This window comes from Mustela nivalis (genome assembly GCF_964662115.1).
Source record: "Mustela nivalis genome assembly, chromosome: 6".
Lineage (NCBI taxonomy): Eukaryota > Metazoa > Chordata > Mammalia > Carnivora > Mustelidae > Mustela > Mustela nivalis.
The window spans coordinates 48,797,072-48,818,930 of NC_139025.1; the positions used below are offsets into that span (position 1 = coordinate 48,797,072).

General features: G+C 34.9%; 1 protein-coding gene across 1 annotated transcript in view; it reads left to right on the top strand.

Annotated features, from left to right (window-relative positions):
- Window positions 1-21,859, top strand: part of NEMF (nuclear export mediator factor) — a 58,999-nt gene that overhangs the window by 11,722 nt on the left and 25,418 nt on the right. The window contains exons 5-18 of the mRNA XM_082735207.1: window positions 865-1,013; window positions 2,013-2,080; window positions 3,033-3,119; window positions 5,160-5,233; window positions 6,334-6,404; window positions 6,483-6,558; window positions 6,990-7,052; window positions 9,111-9,188; window positions 9,345-9,553; window positions 10,040-10,231; window positions 10,522-10,585; window positions 12,952-13,040; window positions 18,676-18,779; window positions 20,319-20,381. Of these exons, the coding sequence (XP_082591333.1) occupies window positions 865-1,013; window positions 2,013-2,080; window positions 3,033-3,119; window positions 5,160-5,233; window positions 6,334-6,404; window positions 6,483-6,558; window positions 6,990-7,052; window positions 9,111-9,188; window positions 9,345-9,553; window positions 10,040-10,231; window positions 10,522-10,585; window positions 12,952-13,040; window positions 18,676-18,779; window positions 20,319-20,381 (1,387 nt within the window). The remainder of the gene's footprint in view (window positions 1-864; window positions 1,014-2,012; window positions 2,081-3,032; window positions 3,120-5,159; window positions 5,234-6,333; window positions 6,405-6,482; window positions 6,559-6,989; window positions 7,053-9,110; window positions 9,189-9,344; window positions 9,554-10,039; window positions 10,232-10,521; window positions 10,586-12,951; window positions 13,041-18,675; window positions 18,780-20,318; window positions 20,382-21,859) is intronic.

Consider the following 21,859-nt stretch of genomic DNA (forward strand, 5'->3'; position numbering starts at 1 on the left):
GCCACCTAGGCACCCCAGGCTCTTCTGATATGTTAAATTGTGTCTTACTAATACTTGCACAAAATAAGTAGACATAAAGCACAGATAGTTCAAAGCTATAATTGCTTGATGCGGAGATGCTAAGAGTAATTCTGTGGAATCAGTGGTATCACCTTTTACTGCTTGCGATATGTGCTGATTCTGTAACAGATCACTGCAAAACACACTGAGTGCTTTTTTGTTTGTTTTTTTGCCTTTTTTTCATAAAAGTGAAAATCCTTTTCGGATTTCTTTTGGTTAGTGAAAACAGATACTAATGTAGGTCTTTTATAAGAAAGCCAATTTCAAAAATTGGGAGTAACTCTGTTGTGCTTCTATTAGTGACTTCTGTTAGAACCACCAGACAATGAGTTTAAAGTTGCTGTGCATTCCTTCATTATGTTTCAAACTTGGGGTACTTTATTTGCTCATCTTACTTCACAGTCTGTGCTGTGCAAATGTAAAAGAGCAATGTTTAGATGTGACTTAAATGTTTTTTGTTTGTAACTTCACTTGTATAGCTTTAAATTTTTAAGAGACTGCATTTTTTTCTCGCTTTTTTTTTTTAAAAGGATTTTATTTACTTATTTGAGACAGAAAGATACAGAGAGAGAGAGAAGCGCACGAGCATCAACAAGGGGAAATGCAGAGGGAGAGGGAGAAGCAGACTCCCTGCTGAGCCAGGAGCCTGATGTGGGGCTGGATCCCAGGACGCTGGGATCATGACCTGAGCTGAAGGCAGATGCTTAACCAACTGAGCCACCCAGGCGCCCTTTTTACTCTCTTTTTACGAAGTTTTAAGAATGATTTGGGAAAAGCAGTAAATTATATTTTATTCTATTACAGGGAAACATTGTTCTTACAGATTATGAGTACCTAATTTTGAATATCCTGAGATTTCGAACTGATGAGTCAGATGATGTTAAATTTGCTGTTCGTGAACGCTATCCAGTTGATCATGCTAGAGCTGCTGAGCCTTTGCTTACCTTGGAAAGGTAACATGTTATATTTAAGCTCATTTCATAATGTATTAGAAGGTAAAATAGGTCATAGGTCAGAATATGAATGAACTCTCACATCAGAAAAAATATTTTGTTTACTTGCATACAATAAGTACATTTGGATTGCTTGAACTACATAAATGCATATAAGCAATTAAGCTTCATCTGTAGGTAGCAAATGTAAGTCTTTTTTATCTAAGTCTGGTGTTTTTGATTTCTTGGTAAAGTGAGGGGACTTATTAGCTATTCTGTGAGAAGACAGATGTCTGTCTTGGGCAGAGTGCAAATGGAAATGGTTTAGCTAAGAAAAGGGAGTACTGTAGGATAAGGTGCTGATTTTAATTGTACTCTTCTGGCTGAAAGCTTTTAATTGTACTCTTCTGGCTGAAAGCTTTTGCTGGCTAATAGCTATAGAAGAGCTTCTGAAAGTATAACATGCATCACGTTTCACCTGGAGGGCTTAATAAAACATAATTGCTGCCCCTGCTTTTGATGTTTGAATCAATGGATCTGAGATAGGCCCAGGAATTTACATTTCTAACAAGTTCTTAGGTTATGCTGATGCTGCTGATCTGGGGACTAGAGTGACCCACAGCATCGGTAAGAGTTCTCACCAAGTGCATAATTAGGTAAAGCCATTCCAGGTATTAAGATGTATCACCAGGTTCTACAAACATTTACCTGTTATTTGAAAACATCACTTACCTGTCATGTATGAACACACTGGCAGTAAGCAATATGACTTAGTTGAGAAAGTATTGATTTTTCTTAGAAAATTTGGTTTCACATCCCAGTCTGCTGCTCAGGAACCTACTACCCTTGGATAAATTACTTTTACAATTCATTTTCTTACCTACAAAGTGAACTAATTCCTCTTGTACTTAAGTACTCTGATGATCAGGCAATTTGATGTATATGAAAGTTTTATGAATATGAATATTGCTGTTTGTTAAATACAAAGTAGTAAGAGGCATGTCAATTTTGTTTTCACAGATTGACTGAAATAATAGCCAGTGCACCTAAGGGTGAACTACTGAAGAGAGTTCTTAACCCATTACTTCGTGAGTAATCCTAAATAGAGCAGTGAAATGAGTCCCCCCCTTTATTTATTTATTTATTTTTATTTTTTTATTATTTTTTTTATTAACATATAATGTATTATTAGAGCAGTGAAATGTTTGCATGAGAATGTAGTTTTCAGGATTCCCTTAAGAAATTAGAAGTCATTAAAAAGTTATCTCTGCAGCTTTCCAACAGTTAGTATAGCACACATAAAATTTGCAAGTTGGGATTTTTTATTAATTTAGTTTATTAACATTAGTCAGTTTTTGGATATTAAAACTATCTTTTCATTCCTGATTTATGTCCTTAATATGTGGCTCAATTTCATTAAATTTCTGTAACTTGGGCACTGACTTCTATAATTGTCTTAGTCTCAAATTTTTTAAGTACCTGAATTGTTATTACCTTTCAACTTTAGAATAATTTCTCTTCCTCTACCTAAATATTTGAAGTGGTTATCAAACAATAGTCTCTGGTACAGGCTTGAAGGAGTTGAATTATTCACCTTCTGACTAGGAAGTTAGAGTGCTTTTAGAAATAGCATTATGCATTTCTTTCTTTCTTTCTTTCTTTCTTTCTTTTTTTTTTTTTTTTTAAGATTTTATTTATTTGACAGACAGAGATCACAAGTAGGCAGAGAGGCAGGCAGAGAGAGGGGAGGGGAACCTGATGGAGGGCTCCATCCCAGGACCCTGGGATCATGACCTGAGCCAAAAGCAGAGGCTTTAGCCCACTGAGCTACCCAGGTGCCCCTTGAATTGTTATTTCTAATAACATTCAAAGTAAGTAAACTTAAAAAAAAAAATCTTAAAAAGCAAAATAAGTAAATTGTTATTTTCACTGCCCACTATTATTGAGTAGATATTTATATTGGGATAAAAATTTTGAATTATATTTTGAATTTTAAATTTTATAGGAAAATACTAAAAATGATACCCTCTGCTTTTACAGCCTATGGACCAGCTCTCATTGAACACTGTCTTATAGAAAATGGATTCTCTGGCAATGTCAAAGTGGATGAAAAATTTGAAAGCAAAGGTATCCCTGCATGCTACAAGTCCATTTTCATTTATTTCCTTTTTTAAAACTATGAAAATTCTGAGAAAATAATAAAAGTGAGCAGGTAGTTATAAACTTAAAAACATTTGACCTGTGAATGTTCTATCAGTATAGTATTCTCAGCTTCTTACACTGATGTGGCACTTTTATCTTGTTATTTTTTTTCTTTTTGAGATTTTATTTATTTATTTGAGAGAAGGAGAAAGCACAAGCAGGAGGAGGGGCAGAGGAAGAAGTAGGCTTCCCACTGAACAGGTAGCCCAATGTGGGGCTCAATCCCAGGATCCTGGGATCATGACATGAGCCAAGGGCAGATTGTTAACTGACTGAGCCACCCAGGTGCCCCACTTTTATCCTTCTTAAAAATTTTATTTATTTGGACAGAGTGAGAGAACACAAGCTGGGGGTGACGGGTACAGAGGGAGAGGGAGAAGCAGACTCCTCACTGAGCAGGCTTGATCCCAGGGCCCTGGGATCATTACCTGAGCTGAAGGCAGTTGATTAATAGACTGAGCCACCCAGGTGCCACCCTAATGTGGTACTTTATCCCTAGTAACTCACAGTACAGTCTCTACCTTATTACCTTTCAAATTTAGAATAGTTTCTCTTCCTCTACCTAAATATTTGAAGTGGTTATCAAACAATAGTCTCTGGTACAGGCTTGAAGGAGTTGAATTATTCACCTTCTGACTAGGAAGTTAGAGTGCTTTTAGAAATAGCATTATGCATGCATTTTAATTCTGAAAGAACTGTAATGTAGCTATATGATGAATTAGGCTTTTGTAATTACTTAAGGGAACCTAACTAAATTGCCAGATTAGGATAGTAAAAATTAGAGGAAATACAAGGGAAATGAAAGACTTGGTCTTAGACAAATTTATCTGCAGATTCTGATGTAAAATTTTTAAAAAGCCCTTCTTCATGTTTATATTTTGGGATTATGTATATATAACTTAAGGTTTAGGGATAGTATTTTTTTTTTAAGATTCTTTTTTTTTTTTTAAGATTTTATTTATTTATTTGACACAGAGAGAGAGATCACAAGTAGGCAGAGAGGCAAGCAAAGAGAGAGAGAGAGATGGAAAGCAGGCTCCCTGCTGAGCAGAGAGCCTGATGCAGAGTTTGATCCCAGGACCCTGAGATTATGACCTGAGCTGAAGGCAGAGGCTTTAACCCACTGAGCCACCCAGGCGACCCGGGATAGTAATTTTTACTGTAAATGTTTTTATGTTTAAAATTACAAGTTAAGGCTGCCTGGGCAACTCATTCAGTTAAGTGTCTGCCTTCAGCTCAGGTCACGGTCTCAGGATAGAGTCCCACATCGGGCTTCCTGCTCAGCAGGGAGTCTGCTTCTCCCTCTGACCTCCTCCCTTCTCATGCTTTCTCTCTATAATAAATAAAATTTTAAAAAAAATATAAGTTAAATGTTTTAGTGAATGCTTTAGTATTTAAAATGTGAATTCAGTACAATCCTGATCAAAATGCCAACAGGTGGTATTGTTTTTGCAATTGTAGTGTTTTGTTTCAAATCTGATATTCTTGTGGAATAAAAGCATGTGAAGTGTTGTGGAAAACTCTGGAAAATAATAGTATAGTTATAATATAATATATAATAATATAAAATAATAAATTATAATATAAAATTATAATAATAGTAGTAGTTACGGAGAATTACCATTTCATTCATTAAAATATATTAAGAATCTAACAGTTTTTGAAGAAATACAAAATAAAGAATTCAGAGACAGGCCCAAATACATAAGGGAATTTAGTATATGAACAGAATACCCTTAAGATCATGAGGGGGAAAAATGATTCAGTAAAAAGCTATTGGAATCACTAGCTGGCCAAAACACGTCCTTAATTATATCTACTGATTACAAACATGAAATAACTGTATCTGCTTTTCTCGAACATTTTTTATTATTCCATCAACACTTTTCTGTTTTATACATGGTTGTTTAATAGTTGTTAATTGACACTTGATTGGCACTCCTTTTTTCCATTTTTATTCTGTAGATATTGAAAAAATACTTGTTTGTCTGCAGCAAGCAGAAGACTATATGAAAACAACAACCAACTTCAGTGGAAAGGTAGTACCACATATACTTACTGTATATTGTTGTGATTCTATTTATTTAGATTTTCAGAATTTAGGTTCATTAAGGATCACTACCTTTAAGTGTTTTGTTGTAACTTGGAAATTCAACATCTATAATATAGTTATTCTAGGTTTTGTTTTTTTTTTAATTCATGTTGGTTTTATAATTTTTTTTGTTTCTTTTGTAGAAAGTACTAGGTCAGTCATTACTGGTATACCAGGAAAGTTGAGGGATTTGAAAATATATCCTTTTAGGTTGATTTTTAGATAGAGAAGCATATTTTAATTTGCTAGTGCTTTTTTAAAAATTAATGCTTTACATCACTATTTTTTATATTTAAAATTTCTTTTAATTTACATTCAGTTAGCCAACATAGAGAACATCATTAGTTTCAGGTGTAGAATTCAGTAATTAATTAGTTGCGTATAACACCCAATGCTCATCACACCATGTGCCCATCTTAAAGCCCATCCCCGACCCACATCCCCTCCAGCAACCCTCAGTTTCTTTCCTCAGTTAAGAGTCTCTGCTGGTTTGTCTCCCTCTCTGATTTCTACCCATTACTTTACATCACCCTAATAGGCAAATACCCTCTGAATTATCTCATACCTTCTTTTTCTTCCGTATTTGAAGTATAACTTTATTTATAACAAGTTCAGAAAAAGTTCTGTGCAAATTCCGTGCAAATATACTTGCTCAGTTTTTTAAATGAATTAAAATTTCTTACCAACAAAGTGAATCTAAGACTTTCTACTGGAAGTAAAATGCTTCTGGTTGTTTCAAAGTTGCAGAACATCTAAAAGTGGAAAGAAAAAAGTGTAGTGTACATGTATAATCCCACCATTTTATCAAATCATTAGTGTTCATTTTCTTCCTTATTTTTTCTTGACCATATGAAAAAGACAGTATTATTTAATAATACTTAGTCTAGAAACATCATTTAAGAATTGATACAATCAGTAGAAAAATGCAGCAGATTATTTAAAACTGGAATAATCTTATAAGTTAAATTAATAAAATTTGTATCAGTCGTGGAAAGTAAATCTTTGTTAACTATGAAGAGAAAGAGTTTTAATATTGAATTTTTGTAGGGGTACATCATTCAGAAAAGAGAAATAAAACCAAGCTTGGAAGTAGATAAACCGACTGAAGACATATTCACGTAAGCATGTAGGCATGAGTCAATTTGCTTTGGATGTTTATTAATGTTCTTGAATGATATAATAAATATGTTTTACAGGTATGAGGAATTTCATCCTTTCTTGTTTTCTCAACATTCACAATGTCCATATATAGAATTTGAATCATTTGACAAGGTGGGTTTTCCAATTCTGTTTTTTGACCAGTTAGCACGATATGAGTTATTAAATTAATACCAACTTGCTTTGATTGCTAAATTGAAAATATTTTGGAGTTTACAGTCTCTGTGAATCTGGGCATTAAAAATCAATGCAGTACTCCTGGGGATAAAAATATATGTTTATAAAAAATAAAAAATTAAAAAAAAAATCAATGCAGTCACAAGTAAAAACTATTGAAAAGTTTTGTTGCCCTCTTATTTCAAGATGAAGGACCAAAGATTTTAACTTAAGTTGATTCTATTTATCTATATGATACATTTACTGGGAATCTGTTCAAGTTCTTATAACATAAAATGGACTCTAAAATTCTATGTATGTAAATTGAAGTAGAGACCATGGTTTTTTAAAAAACTAGTCATTATCTTTTTTTTTTTTCTCCTAATAAGGCTGTGGATGAATTTTATTCCAAGATAGAAGGTCAGAAAATAGATTTAAAAGCTTTACAACAGGTATGGTATTGCTGAAGACATTTATATTAAACCAGCTAGCCTTAGTGTGGTTTGCTGTGTAAATGATGCTTTCATAATAGGAATGGGCAGCCTTTCAGAAGTGGTATGGGAATGCCCTAATCCCTTGGTTTATTGATAAAGGTCCAGGGGAGGTCTCATTGTTGAAAAGCATTCCCTCATTTGTTCCATCAGTATGTCAGATATTCTGCAAAATGCAAAATACAGTGGGAAGGTGGGCCCATTATTTATTCCTTAGTATAATTTGCATAATTACAGCAACCCAAAGCTTCTCAAACTTTACTGTTAAGGGAATACTAGTCCAAGGAGATTTTTTAATAGGCCAAAAGATAGGAAAACGTCCTTTCTGTACAATTTAATCATATTTATCATTAAAATGTTTTTTTCTAAGTGGGCTAATTCTGCAGGAGTGTTTAATATACTGTTTCCCCAGCACATTTGACCACATTTTTGGAGCATTGCTGCAGCTTCAGAAATTAGCCACATTCACTCCTGATTTGAAGGGGATTTGATTTTTCAAAAATATTAAGTAGGGACACCTGGGTGGCTCAGTCATTAAGTGTCTGCCTTCGGCTCAGGTCATGATCCCAGAGTCCTGGGATCAAGCTCCGAATCAGGCCCCATGCTCAGCCTGCTTCTCCCTCTCCCCTGGCTGTGTTCCCCCTTCGCTGTCTCTCTGTCAAATAAATAAGTAAAATCTTAAAAAATATATTAACAGGTAAAGTCTTGAAATATGTGTGCAAAAATTTGAAATTATGTGAATCCCTGTACCCTCTCTCTATTGAATAAAATTAAACACAATTTCAAAGCAGGTGGGTTGAATGAATTAAATAAGTGTTACTGCCACACGGTGGCAGTACATGAACCAGTACAGTTATTTCATGGAACCATTGAATGGCATGTTTTTATGTGCATCAGAATATCCATGAATTATTTTAGTGATCACTGTTTACTTCTAATAGTCACTGTTGTGTTTTTAAATTTTTTTTAAAGATTTTATTTATCAGAGAGCGAGAGAGCACAGGCAGGGGGAGGGGCAGAGGGAGAGGGAGAAGCAAACTCCCCTCTGAGCAGGGGCCCAATTCGGGACTTGATCCCAGGACCCTAGGACTATGACCTTAGCCAAAGGCAGATACTTAACCGACTGAGCCACCCAGGTATCCTCCACCCCCCTTTTTCTTAAAAAATGTTTTCTTAAGATTTTACTTGTAGTCCCCATTCTTAAAATTCAGATTTTTAACTAACTTATTTTAAAGATTTTATTTATTTATTTGTCAGGGAGAGCAGGAAACCGAGCGAGCATAAACAGGGAAGCAGAAGGCAGAGGGAGAAGCAGGCTCCCTCCAGAGCAAGGAACCCAATGCAGGACTCTATCCCAGAACCCTGAGATCATGACCTGAGCCAAAGGCAGAGCTTAACTGACTGAACCACCCAGGTGTCCCAATTCAAATTTTTAAAATATTACATCCAACATTCAAACATTCACTAATTGGTGATGTTATTACTGGTGTTAGAAAACTTGCTCCAAATCAGTAAATTTGAAATGTAAGTGATACATGATAAAATGAACTACCATGAGCCTTTGTGGCATTAATTTAGGAAAAAGAGTACTCTGTAGAGATGATGATGAGAAAATTAAAGGGGCAATAAAATAAAAAGAAGCTATTTTGGTAATTAATGTTCTTTAAGAATGCATTTCCCCAAAACTTCACTTTTATGTGTTAGGAAGACAGTGTCTTGAATTGTGCCTTGAATAATGCAAGGGCATTAGGGGCATATATTACATACAGTGTTACCAGTAATCAAAATACCTTCATATAGGGAAGGGGAAGTGGGTAGTCAGGAGAGGTAATTTGAGAGCTTGAAACACTTTGGGGTAGGATAGACCTGGGAGGTGGGTTATAAGAACCTTCGCTAGCAAGGTGACAATATTTAGGGGGCTGAAGTGGAGGTGGGATAGCGAGTTTCAGGACAGAAGAGAGAAAAGGTACAAAAGGCACGAGAAATCTAATTTTTAAAAATCTGTTTTGTCTACAAAAGGAAAAACAAGCATTGAAGAAATTAGATAATGTCCGAAAGGATCATGAAAACCGATTAGAAGCTCTTCAGCAGGCTCAGGTATTATGTTTAGCTTTTTCAGTTTTCAAAAATGGTAACTTTAAAAAAAATGATGACTTTAAATACAACACTGTGTGTTAACTAAGTGGAATTAAAAACTGAAAAAATGGTTACTTTAACTGGCATTATAGTAAACATTTTTGTTTATTTCTTAAGGAAATAGACAAACTTAAAGGAGAGCTCATAGAAATGAATCTACAAATAGTTGACAGAGCCATTCAGGTTGTTCGAAGTGCTTTAGCCAACCAGATAGATTGGACAGAAATTGGGTTAATTGTGAAAGAAGCCCAAGCTCAAGGAGACCCAGTTGCAAATGCAATTAAAGAATTAAAACTACAAACAAATCATGTTACAATGCTACTGAGGTAAGTTTGATTCTTAGTTAAGCAGTTCATGTTTGTTTTCAGTTTGCTTTTTAAGTGTTCACTGTATTCATTTAAAAATTTTTCTCTTTTATTTGGAAATTTTTCCTCAAAGATAAACGAAAAACAATTTACATTGAGATGAGACACCTATTTAATTTTTTAAAAGATTTTATTTAGAGAGTGAGAGAGTGTGAGCGTGTGCATGAACACACGTGGGGTTGGACGGAGAAGGGGAGAGAGGGAATCCGAAGCAGCCTCCATGCTGAGTGTAGAGCCCATCACAGGGCTCAGTATCATGACCCTGAGATCATGACCTGAGCCAAAACCAACAGTTAGGCACTTAACCGACTGTGCCACTTAGTGTCCCCCCGCCAAATGCGCTTATTTAAATATTGTAAACCATCTATAATGTAATTGAGGAAAAAAAACTTGAAAACAAAGTGATGTCATTGACATTAGTGAAATACTATTGAATATTTTTAATAGAAATCCATACTTATTATCAGAGGAGGAAGATGACGATGTTGATGGTGACATCAGTGTTGAAAAAAATGAAACTGAACCACCAAAAGGAAAAAAGAAAAAGCAGAAGAATAAACAGCTGCAGAAGCCTCAGAAAAATAGGCCATTACTTGTTGATGTTGATCTCAGCTTGTCGGCATATGCCAATGCCAAAAAGTAAGTGTTAAATATAAGTATGAATTGTAGGTAAAATACTACTCAACAAATCATTTAGGATATTAAGGATAATATATGTATGTATGTTGTGTATGTATGTGCTTTTGGGTGAAAACACTTTCAGATCTTATTTTTTGCGTTATGCAACTTTGTTTTTATTTATATAAAATAAAGATGGGTAATGCACAAAACTTGTTTCGTGTGATTTGAGAATCTAAAATAAGATAAAATAAATAGAAAGCTAAAGAATAAAGATTTTACTTAAAATTAAGAGAAATATATTTTTCTAGATACTATGATCACAAGAGGTATGCTGCTAAGAAAACACAAAAGACCGTTGAAGCTGCTGAAAAGGTACTTAGTATTTCTTAGAGTGAATGTGAATTGTTTTTCTCTGCTTTAACTTAATGGCCCTAATTATTTCTTCTATTTAAATGAGGTTTTCTAATTCAGAAATATCTTTCAAATTTGATTTTGCTTTAAATATGTGTATTTCCAGTATTTATTTTCTTCCCCAAACCTCCTTCCCAGTCTATCCTGTCTCAGTAAATAGAGCTTTCTTTTTTCCCTTTACTTGGCTTAAAAATGTTGGACTCATCCTAGACCCTTTGCTCATAAACCATATCCATTCCCTCATCAGCATATCCGTGTAGCTTTTCTTAAAGGGTGTAACCAGAATCTGGCCACTAATTAGTCCAGGCCCCCATCATCTCTGTTCACATGGTCTTTAATAATAGCCTCTTCCTGGGTCTCTCTCATTCTACCCTTCTCCCCCCGTAGTTTGTTCCTCACACAGCAGCCATAGTGATCTTTTAAAATAAAAAATAAAATTATTTCTGTCTGTTCAAAAGCCAGTTGCTTCCCATCTTACTTAAGACAGTTCAGGGGTGCCTGGGTGGTGTAGTCTGTTAAGCATCAGACTCCTGGTTTGGGCTCAGGTCATGATCTTAGAGTTGTGAGATCGAACCCTATGTCAGGCTCTGTGCTCAGCCTGGAGTTCGCTTGGGTTTCTCTCTCCCTCTCCTACTGCTGTCCGCCCTCACCCCTTGGCCACTCTCTCAAATAAAAACAAGACAAAACAAGACCGTTCAAAGCCCTTCTGTCCTAAAGGCCCTACATGTTGTTCCCCTCCCATCTAATCACCTGTACTCCTTTTGCTACACTCTTTCCAGCTACACTGGGAACTTAGCTGTCCCTGCAACAGTGACCCACGCTGCCTTCTCAGGGCATATGTGCTTGCTGCTCTTTCTTTTGAGAATGTTCTTCCCTCAGAATTTCCATGGTTTGATCCCTCCATTCATTGGCATGTTTTCTAAAATGAGACTTGATGAGACCTTTCTTGACCACTACTACTAAAAGTAGTACTGTCCTCAATCACTCCCTCTCTGCTTTATTTTTCTTCTTAAAAAACACCCCTTCCAGGGACCCTGGGTGTCTCAGTTGTTAAGCATCTGCCTTCAGCTCAGGTCATGATCCCAGAGTCCTGGGATTGAGCCCCGCATCAGGCTCCCTACTCAGCAGGAAACCTGCTTCTCCCTCGCCCGCTCCCCCTGCTTGAGTTTCCCTTCTTGCTGTGTCTCTCTCTGTCAAATAAATAATCTTAAGAAAAAACAACAACAAAAAACCCTCCCAGCATATGTTTTTTTGTCTTCCCTCTAGAATACAGGTTGTATGAAAGTAGGATCTTTGTTTTACTCATTACGTTGTCCCAGCCCCTGGAATATTGCCTGAAACATAGTAACATTAATATCTGTTAAATGAGTGGCCTTCATGACTTGGCCCTCTGTTTGCCTCTCCAGCCTCATTTCTTGACATTTTTACCTTGAGCACTACTTTCTGGTCAAGCTGGCCTTTTCTTTTTTTGCTTACAGTGCTCTTCTTCCTATTTTTGCCTTGATAATTCTATTAACCTTTCAGGTTTCAGCCCAAATGCCATTTTCTCAGAAGTACCTTGTTTGACCTAAGCAGTTATAAATTAGTTTCCCTTGTTTACTCTCAGAGCATTCCCTAGAAGTGATTAACCTATGTTTTATTTGAATAATTATGTATTTTATATTTGTATCTTCCCTAGACCCCCTGGTGGGGTGGTAGTGAGAACTTTGTCTTGTTCACTTGTGTGTCTCAGCACCAAGTCCAGAACCTATTTATTACATGGTAGATACTCAATATCTGGTAAACAAATGATACTTTCTGTAATTTGTAGGTCTTGAGCAAATATTTGTATGTGGCAAATCTTTGACTTAAATTATTTTAATATTTAAGACAAAAAAATCTGCTTTCATGTGGGTATGGGATGTGTGTGTAAATAGTGCCATTTTGTGACATTTAAAAGTGATTTCTTGCCCTGTCATTTATTGGTGTCATATATATATATATATATATATATATATATATATATGTTATTTAATTTATCTATCTATCTATCTATTTATTTTTGAGAGAGAGAGAGAGAATGCATATGTTCCTGTGCATGTGGCTGCGGTGAGGGGTGGGGAGAGGAGCAGAGAGAGAGGGAGAGAGAATCAAGCAGGCTCCATGCTCAATGCTGAACCCAGTGCGGGACTTGAGCTCACAACCCTGAAATCATGACCTGAGCTGAAATTAAGAGTCAGATGCTTACCCAACTGAGCCACCCAGGAGCTCCTTACTTGCTGTTATTTAAATATGTTCTTAACAAAAATTTTTAACAAATTATTTAAAAACTCTCTTCTTATAAATAGGCATTCAAATCAGCAGAAAAGAAAACAAAGCAAACCTTAAAAGAAGTCCAGACAGTTACCTCTATTCAGAAAGCGAGAAAAGTGTATTGGTAAGTGTTTAACCTTTTAAAAATATAGTTTTTTGTTTTTATTAAAATTATACATGCACATTGTTTAGAAAATCAAGCAGTTCTATAAAGCTTGTTGCAAAAACCAGTAGCCCTGCAACATTTTACCCCTACTCCTGTTGCCTCCTCTCTATAGAAACTATTGTTAGCTCTTTCAGCTGATTACTTTTGGTATATCCCTCCCTTTCTCTTAGTAATATGTTTATTTTTCAGTTTTATACTCTATTAATGACTTCCACTGTATAAGATGAAGATTTTTTCTTTCCGCATCACACACATACACACCACTCAGCCTCCTAGTAAAGGTATAGCCTAATTTGCCACAGTTGATATTCAGCATTAATATTATATTAATATTTTAATTGCAGTTACAGCTGAGTCATATGACATTGTTTCTTTTCTTTCCCTGTTCAGCTTTTTGTCTTCCCTAAAGGTAAAAATTATTGTTTCATTTACCTTTCTCTTCCAAGTGTGTTCAGGCGCATTGGAATTCTATCAGCATCATCTTGCAGAAATCTCTCATGAGCTTTTTGACCTACTTTGTTCTAGATCAGTTACTCTTAACATCTTAAGATCTTTTATTCTTAACCTGGAAATTCTCTTTACCCCTCTCTGTTTTGGATTCTCTGTCCTGCATCTCATAATTCCTTTTTCTTCACTGATGGAATATGTGTTCTAGAGGCTACATGAGAAGGGGGTATAAGATGTAAAATTTTTGAGGTCTTCTATATATATAAAAAAATTATTTTTTTGGCTGGGTGTATATTCTGGTTTGAAAATGTTTTCTTCAGATTTTTAAAGTTATTGTTTATTGTGTTAACTTTCAGATTTGACCTTCAAAAGTCTGATGTCATTTTGATACTACTTTATTGAAAATTTGTGTTTTTTTTAATGCTCAGAAAGAAACCAAACCCAAAATGCAAAAAACAAACAAACAAAAAAAAACTTAGTTTTTGTCTTTCTGTAAACTTGTAGATCTTTTTTCTCTGTTTTCTAAAATTTCACAATGGTACAGGTTGGTGAAGATGTTTTAATCCATTATGCTAGATTCTCTGTGACACTTTTTAATTTAGAAACTTTCAGTTCTGAGAAATTTTCTGGAAATATTTCTTAGCACTCTGTAGATTGTGTTTTCCTTTTTGTTTTGTTATTTTTTTTCTTTTTGTCTGGAAGTCTTATTTATTAAATATGGAACTCCTTGGATGGTCCTCCAGTTTTCTTGCATTTTCTGTTTTTTAACTGTTTATCGTTTTGTTCTTTATTCTGAGAGATTTCTGTATCTTTCAATTCTTCCCCTGAATTTTTAAATGTTTTATTCCTTCCTGTCAAGTTTTTATTTTAATCTATTTTTTTTTGTTAATCTTTTAAAACTTCCTTCTTCACTTTCTTAATACTGAGAATAGTTTTGACATATTAATTTTATTTAAAAGTATTCTTTTCTTGCAGGTCTTCTCTAAGGTTTTTGGTTTGGGTTTTGTTTTGTTTTGTTTTAATTTGTTGGGTTTGTCTTCAACTTTTGTTAAAGACTTTTATTAATGTCTGGTAATTCTGAATTGTCTATTTGCATTATTGTCTGTTCACATTTTTACTAGACTATTAAAATGCTGATTGGAAGTTCTCTCTGGGTGGCTGGGCTTATAAAATGATGTACATGGGCCATGTTGTGTGGAACTCTCAGTGTCTTTAGCTTTTTGACTCTTTAGCTGGTCTCAATTTTCAGGAAAGACTTTTTACCCTGCTTGCATAGTGAAGACCTGGCTGTCATAATTTTGGACGCCCAGTGGGAATAGATTGGGGAAGTTTAGTATCCCGTAATTCTTACATTCACTTAATTGCCCTCTTTTATTTATGTTACCTCTACTTAGCAACTATGCCACTTTTCCCCTAATTCAGAGATACTCTTTGTACACTTTCTAGAGAATTCTGGCCTTCTGTTAGGATATGGAAGATACAGCTTACTACCATGTTCAGAGCTGAAAAAAAGATCTAGGGAAGTAACTGCTTCTTGATCAGATTTTTGGCCAGTTTTCCTGTTTTTAACCCCATCTTAAACCCTATGTCTAACAGTACCATGTACTGCTATTTTAAGCTTTTTATGGGTTACACAGTGATTTGTTTCTTTGCTTTTTCCATTGTCAGCCTAGATTTCAGGTCCTTAAATCCAGTCAATTTTCCATTTCTCGGTATGCTGTTGCATTTTTCTTCTCTCTTTCTCTTTTCTTTTCCTCACATCCCTGTTGATGAATAGAATAGACCTGTAATTTTCATATCTCATGTTTTTCTTAGGTATTGGTCTCAAGGTAATATTACTTCATAAAACAGATTGGGAAGTATTCCTTTATTTTTTTTAAGATTTTATTTATTTGAGAGCGAGGGGGGGAGAGAATGAACGGGGGGGGGGGAGTGGCAAAGAGGGAGAGAGAGAGAAGCAGACTCCCTGCTGAGCAGAGAGCCCAATGTGGGACTCCATCCCAGGACCTGGAGATTATGACCTAAGCTGAAGGCAGATACTTAACTGACAGAGCCACTTAGATGCCTCTGGGAAGTGTTCCTTTATCAGTTGTCCTTGGTTATTTGACAAAATTCCACCTGTGAGGCTGAGTAGTCTTGAAGTTTTCTTTTTGGGAAACTTTTTCACTACCGATTAAAATTCTTTAGTCCTTCTCAGATTGTTTGATTTGGGTTAGTAGTATTTTCCCAAGACTTTGTCTATTTCTACAGTTTGGAATGTACTGGCCTAAAGTTTTGATGTTCTGCTAACCTGTTAACATCTGTATAGTCTTTAATACCTTCCTTTGTCATTTATGATAATTGTCATTGTCCCGTCTCTTTTTCTTGGTTAGTCTGGCCAGAGGATTTTCAGTTGTATTAATACCTTTCAAGAACAAGTTTTGACTGTTGATCTCCACTATTATATATGTGCTCTCTATTTTATTATTTTCCTCTTTCTACCTTCCTTCAGGTTTCATTTGCATTTCCCTTTCTGATTTCTTGAGATGGAAACTTAGTTCATTGATTTTTTTGTTCTCCCAGACTCTTATCTTTTCTAATACATATTTCAGGCAGTAAATTTCCCTCTGAGCTTGGCTTTAACTATATTCCGTATTGTATTTTCATTGTCTTTCATGTGAAAATATGTTCTAATTTACATTGTGATTTCTTTACCCATGTGTTATTTAGAGTTACGTTTATTAATTTTCGAACCTATGGAGCTCTTTTGGTTCTCTTTTTGCCATTGATTTCTAACTTAAGTTGCATAATGTTCATTGATGGTATTCTGAATTATCTCAACCCTTTGACATTTGTTATTGAAACTTGCTTTATGGTCCAACATATTTGGAGTGTACTTTATTTACAAATGTTTCATAAGTAGTTGAGAAGAATGTTCTATAGTTGTTAAATGTATTTCTCTAAATATCAGTTAGGTCACATTCATTAATCAAATCTTTGGAATCTGTACTAATTCTTTTTTTAATTATTGTTTTCTCAATTACTGAGAGTTGTGTTAAGAATCACGTAATTGTGCATTTGTTTCTCCTTTTACTTCTGCTAGTTTTTGCTTTATAAGGTGATAAAAATATAGAGCTGTTATCTGTCCAGTAAATTGAGCCTTTTGTTAACTGTAATCAAATGTTCTTCTAACTTGTAACTTCTTTTTTTCTTCTGTGAGAGATATTAAAACTAAATCAACTTTATTTTGGTTAGTGTTTGCAGGATTTATCTTTTTCCATCATTATATTTCAACCTTTTTATATTGTTATATTTTAAAGCTGTATATATTATTTTCCAGTCTGCATTTTACATGGAGAATTGACTACATTTACATTTAATGTAATTTCTGATATATATGGGTTTAAGTCTAACCATTTTACTGTTTGCTTTCTATTTGTCCCAATTTTTCTTTACTCTTTTTTGTCTTTTTCCCTCCTTTTGATTTTTTTCCCCTTTTAGTTATATGCTCCTTTACTAAGATAATTACAAAATTTTTACATCTTTATGATTCTCATTTTCTGTCCTTTGGGTTTATGTCATTTTAGAAACCTCTTTACCATCAATAAGGCAGTTGTTAAATAAGTATAGTACATACATTCAGTAGTGAAGACTTTTTTTTTTAAGACTATATTTTTAGGTAATCCCTACACCTAACATGGGGCTCAGACCCACAAACCTGAGATTAGGAGTCACATGCTTCACCAGCTGAGCCAGCCAGGTGCCCCAAGAAGACATACATACATATATATATGTATGTATATATATATTTAATATATATATTAATTATATATATATAAATATTTATTATTTCTATATATTTATATATAAATATTTATTAATTATATATAAATATTAATTTATTTATTAAAATTTTTTTTTTAAGAAGACATTTTTAAATGAAAAAAGAAAGTATTTTCAGAATAGTTTGTGTTGTGTCCAAAAGAAAAGGTTTAGAATAGCGTTTTATTTTAGCTTTTGTATGTATAAGGAAACTCCAGGGAGGCATACACAGAAAGCTAATAACAATGGATTACTGTTTGATAGTGGTAATAGGAACTGAAGGTGGATGCAGGATCTCTCTGTATACCTTTTTGTATAATTTTAAAAATTTCTAAACTGTGTATATGTATCAATAAAAAATCAAATTAGAAGACGGGAATAATATTGGGACATATAAAGGAGTTTAGTGTAATGCCTGTGCTTAATCTGTCATCTTTAACCAGAAGTTTTTAAATTGTAGATTAAGTCATAAAGATTATTATCTTGGTGGTCAGGTGTAATATAGGAAATATTTCTGTTCATCTCTATTTTATGTCATTCTCTAAATGCCAAGCAAGTATACAATCTTTACTTTTTATCATGATGGTACATATTAATCATGAAAAACCAAATTACTTTGTTGAGAGAAGTTATAATTTTATATTTCTAAAGGTAATTTTTGCTCTATAAGTGTAAAGAATATCATGTCTGTAAACATTCAGTTGAAGACAGGATGGAAAAACTTTTCTTTTTTACCAATAGCCCCAAAACCTAGCCAGTGCCCCATTGGAAGAAAGATAAACCTAGGGACCATGTGACGTTTTATGCTTTTGCTTTGTGTAACTCATCGTTAAGTCATCCTTAAGTTTAAGAAGGATCTGTTTGCAAGTGAGATAAGGAGAGAACATACTTTTTTTAAACATAGAATTTGGACACCTGGGTGGCTCACTTGTTAAGCGTCTGCATTTGGCTCAGGTCAGGATCCCAGCATCCTGGGATTGAGCCCCATATATGAGGCTCCGTGCCCAGCGGGGAGCCTGCTTCTCCTCTCCCCCTCCCCCATACTTGTGTTCCCTCTCTCACTATCTCTGTCATAAGTAAATAAAATCTTAAAAAAAAATTAAACATAGAATTTAATTACCTTCTAAAGAATATCCTAAGGTAATTTGTATTGCAAGATTTCAATAAAAATTCAGTTTGATGCTTTAAGAAATTAAATCATCAAATTAAAAAAAATTAAATTATCAGTCTTAACATATGAAGGTAGGATAGCTTCATTGGGTTTTTTTTGTTTGTTTGAGAAAAGGATGTAAATTCAAGTGACTATAAAGGGAAAGAATTAACTTTTTTTCTTTCAATTTGATAGGTTTGAGAAATTTCTGTGGTTCATTAGCTCAGAGAACTATCTAATTATAGGTGGACGAGATCAGCAACAGAATGAAATAATTGTGAAAAGATATTTGACAACAGGTAAGTATGATTAAAATTTTAAAGAATTTTCTCCTAAGTAATTGGATCAGTTATCTCAGTATGAGAACAGGTTTTCATCTTCTACTCCTTTGCCTGACAGGTTTAATTGATAGAGTTTCATTGTGGTGGCTTATGTTTGTTGAATATGTGTTTTGACACTTAAAATGAGAGTGAATAGTCCTAAAGTAGTAGTGCTGAGCTAATCTGTAGTATTGGACTTTTTTTTTTTTTTTTTTTGAAGATTTTATTTGACAAAGATCACAAACAGGCGGAAAAGCGGGCAGGGGCGGAGAAGCAGGCTTCCTGCTGAGCAGAGAGCCCACACAGGACTCAATCTCAGGACCCTGAGATCATGACCTGAGCTGAAGGCAGAGGTTTAACCCACTGAACCACCCAGGTGCCCCAGTATTGGACTTTTGATTCCCTGCTGCATTAACAAAATAGCTTCAGTCCTCCTGAATTATTGTACATCAAAATTTTAAAGGCTTGATTTTTTTAGTGCTGAAGTTCTTGACTTTTTTTTTTTCACATTTAGAAACAGGACTTAAGCCCTGTAGTGTAAGGCTTCTCATTTATTTTTGTTGGCTGATAACCACCACCTCACTGTGGTTGAACCCTCAGTGTGGGGTGTCTGAAATCAGAACTAATTCGATGTCTACTGAAGATCCCAAACCAGAAACGGAAGAAACAGGGATCAGGTGATTACATGGTCTCTTGTTTTCTGTAGCTCTATTAATTGGGAGCTGAGCCTTTCTTGGAGCACTATGAGTTTTCCTCTTTGAATTTCAAATCCCAGACAAACTGTCATGGCAAACAGTGGCTGCTCATTTTACCTTTTAGGAACTGTGCACTTTCTTTTTCCCTTAAAAAAAGAGGAAAGATCTGACTTTTGCATTTGTTTGTTCATTTGGTTATTCATTGGTATCAAATACTTAGAATATAACTTGAAACCATCATTGTGGCTTACAAACCTTCTGGCTTCTTCTCCAGCCTCATTTCTTACCACTCTGGCCTTAGTGGTCTGGCCTTCTGACTCCTCTTCATATATGTCAAACATCCATGGTCCTCAGGACCTTTACATTTGCTAAGATAACTCATCTCCATGTGTCTCTCACCCTCTAGTCTAGATTGGCTTACATGGTAACTCAGCAAGTTTGTGAGAAAAATAGGAAACACACAAGGACTATTAAGTGCTAGGCTGAGAATTGGCACTTGGTCCCAAGGCCACATTCCGCCAAGGCAGATCATGGGACAGACCCAGACACAAGGGATGGGGAAGTGACTCCACCTCTTGAAGAGAAGCTTCAGGGTCACAGAGCAAAGAGGTATGGATAGCAGAGGAGAGAGGAACTGACCATTTTTGTAATCTATCATATTAGCATTGCTTTCCTATAAGGAAGCCTGTGAGAGCTCTCTTAGGGGTGGGAAATGAACTTTTCTTTATAGGCCCTCTTATACCCTTTGGATTTTGAATCCATTAAACCCATTAAAAAAAAAAAGGAACAGGACTTAAAGTATTATTTCTCATTTGTTTTTAAGGGGACATTTATGTACATGCCGATCTTCATGGAGCTACTAGCTGTGTAATTAAGAATCCAACAGGTAATGTATTTCTCTTTATTCAGAACTTTAATTTCTTTATTTAAAAACTTTTTACTATAAGACAAAAATTGTTAATTGTTATTTTAAAGGACACTTTATAATGATAAAAGTGTCAATTCATCAATAAGATATAACTATTATATATATTTTAAGGTTTTTTTATTATTTATTTATTTGTCAGAGAGTAAGAGAGGGAAACACACACAACACAAGCAGGGGTAGTAGCAGGCAGAGGGAGAAACAGTCTCCCTGCTGAGCAAGGAGCCCGATGCAGGACTTAGTCCCAGGACCTGGGATCATGACCTGAGCCAAAGACAGACACCCAACCAACTGAGCCACTCAGGCGTCCCAGTCACTAAGACATAACTATTATAAACATTTATGCACCCAACAGCAGAGCCCTAGAATTAGCCATGAAGCAAAATCTGATAGAATCGAATCAATAGTAGATCAACAGTATTAACTGTTGAATAGATTAACAGTAATAATTCAGGACTTTAATACCTAACTTTCAGTCATGGGGAGAATAGCTAGGTGTAAGATCAACAAGGAAATAGAAGATTCTGACAATACTGTAAGTTAACTAGACCTAACACATATATCTGGTATCCTCACCTAATAACAGTAGACTGCTCAAGTGCATCTGGTATGTGCTCTAGGTTAGATCATGTAATAGTCTATAAGACAAGTCTTTAGAGCTACTGAAATCATACAGAGTAATCTTTCTGACCATAATGGAGTGAATTTAGAAAATTTCAAAAATTCACAAATGTGTGGAAATTAAACACATTCAGAAGTAACCAATGTCAAAGAGAAAATGATAGGGAGTGTTAGAAAATACTTTGAGATGACTGAAATGAAACACAATTTATCAAAATGATATGAGTTGCAGCTTAAACAGTGCTTACTGAGAAGTTTATAGCTATAATGTTTATATTTAAAAAAGAAAAGCTCTAAGAAATGACAATGTATACATAAGCTCTAGAAAAAGAAAAGCAAATAATCCATAGTAAGGAAAAGAACTAATAAAGTTTAGAGCAGAAATGGGGTGCCTGGGTGGTTCCGTGGGTTAAGCCTCTGCCTTTCGCTTGGGTCGTGATCTTGGGATCCTGGGATTGAGCCCCATATCGGGCTCTGCTCAGTGGTGAGCCTGCTCCCCCCTCATTCTCTGCCTACTTGTGATCTCTCTGTGTCAAATAAAAAAAATTTAAAAAAAAAAAGTTTAGAGCAGAAATAAGTGAAACAGAATAGAAGAACAGTAGATAAAATCAGTGAAACCAAAGTTGGTTCTTTGAAAAATGTCAACAAAATTAATAAAACTTTAGCTGGACTGACCAAAAAAAAAAAAAGAGAGAATATTCAAATTCCTAACATTAGGAACACAAAGGGGAATATTAATACCAACTTTACAGAAATGAAAAGGATTTTTTAAAAATTCACTAGCTTCCTCTTAGAAAACACCATTTTAGAAATACTTG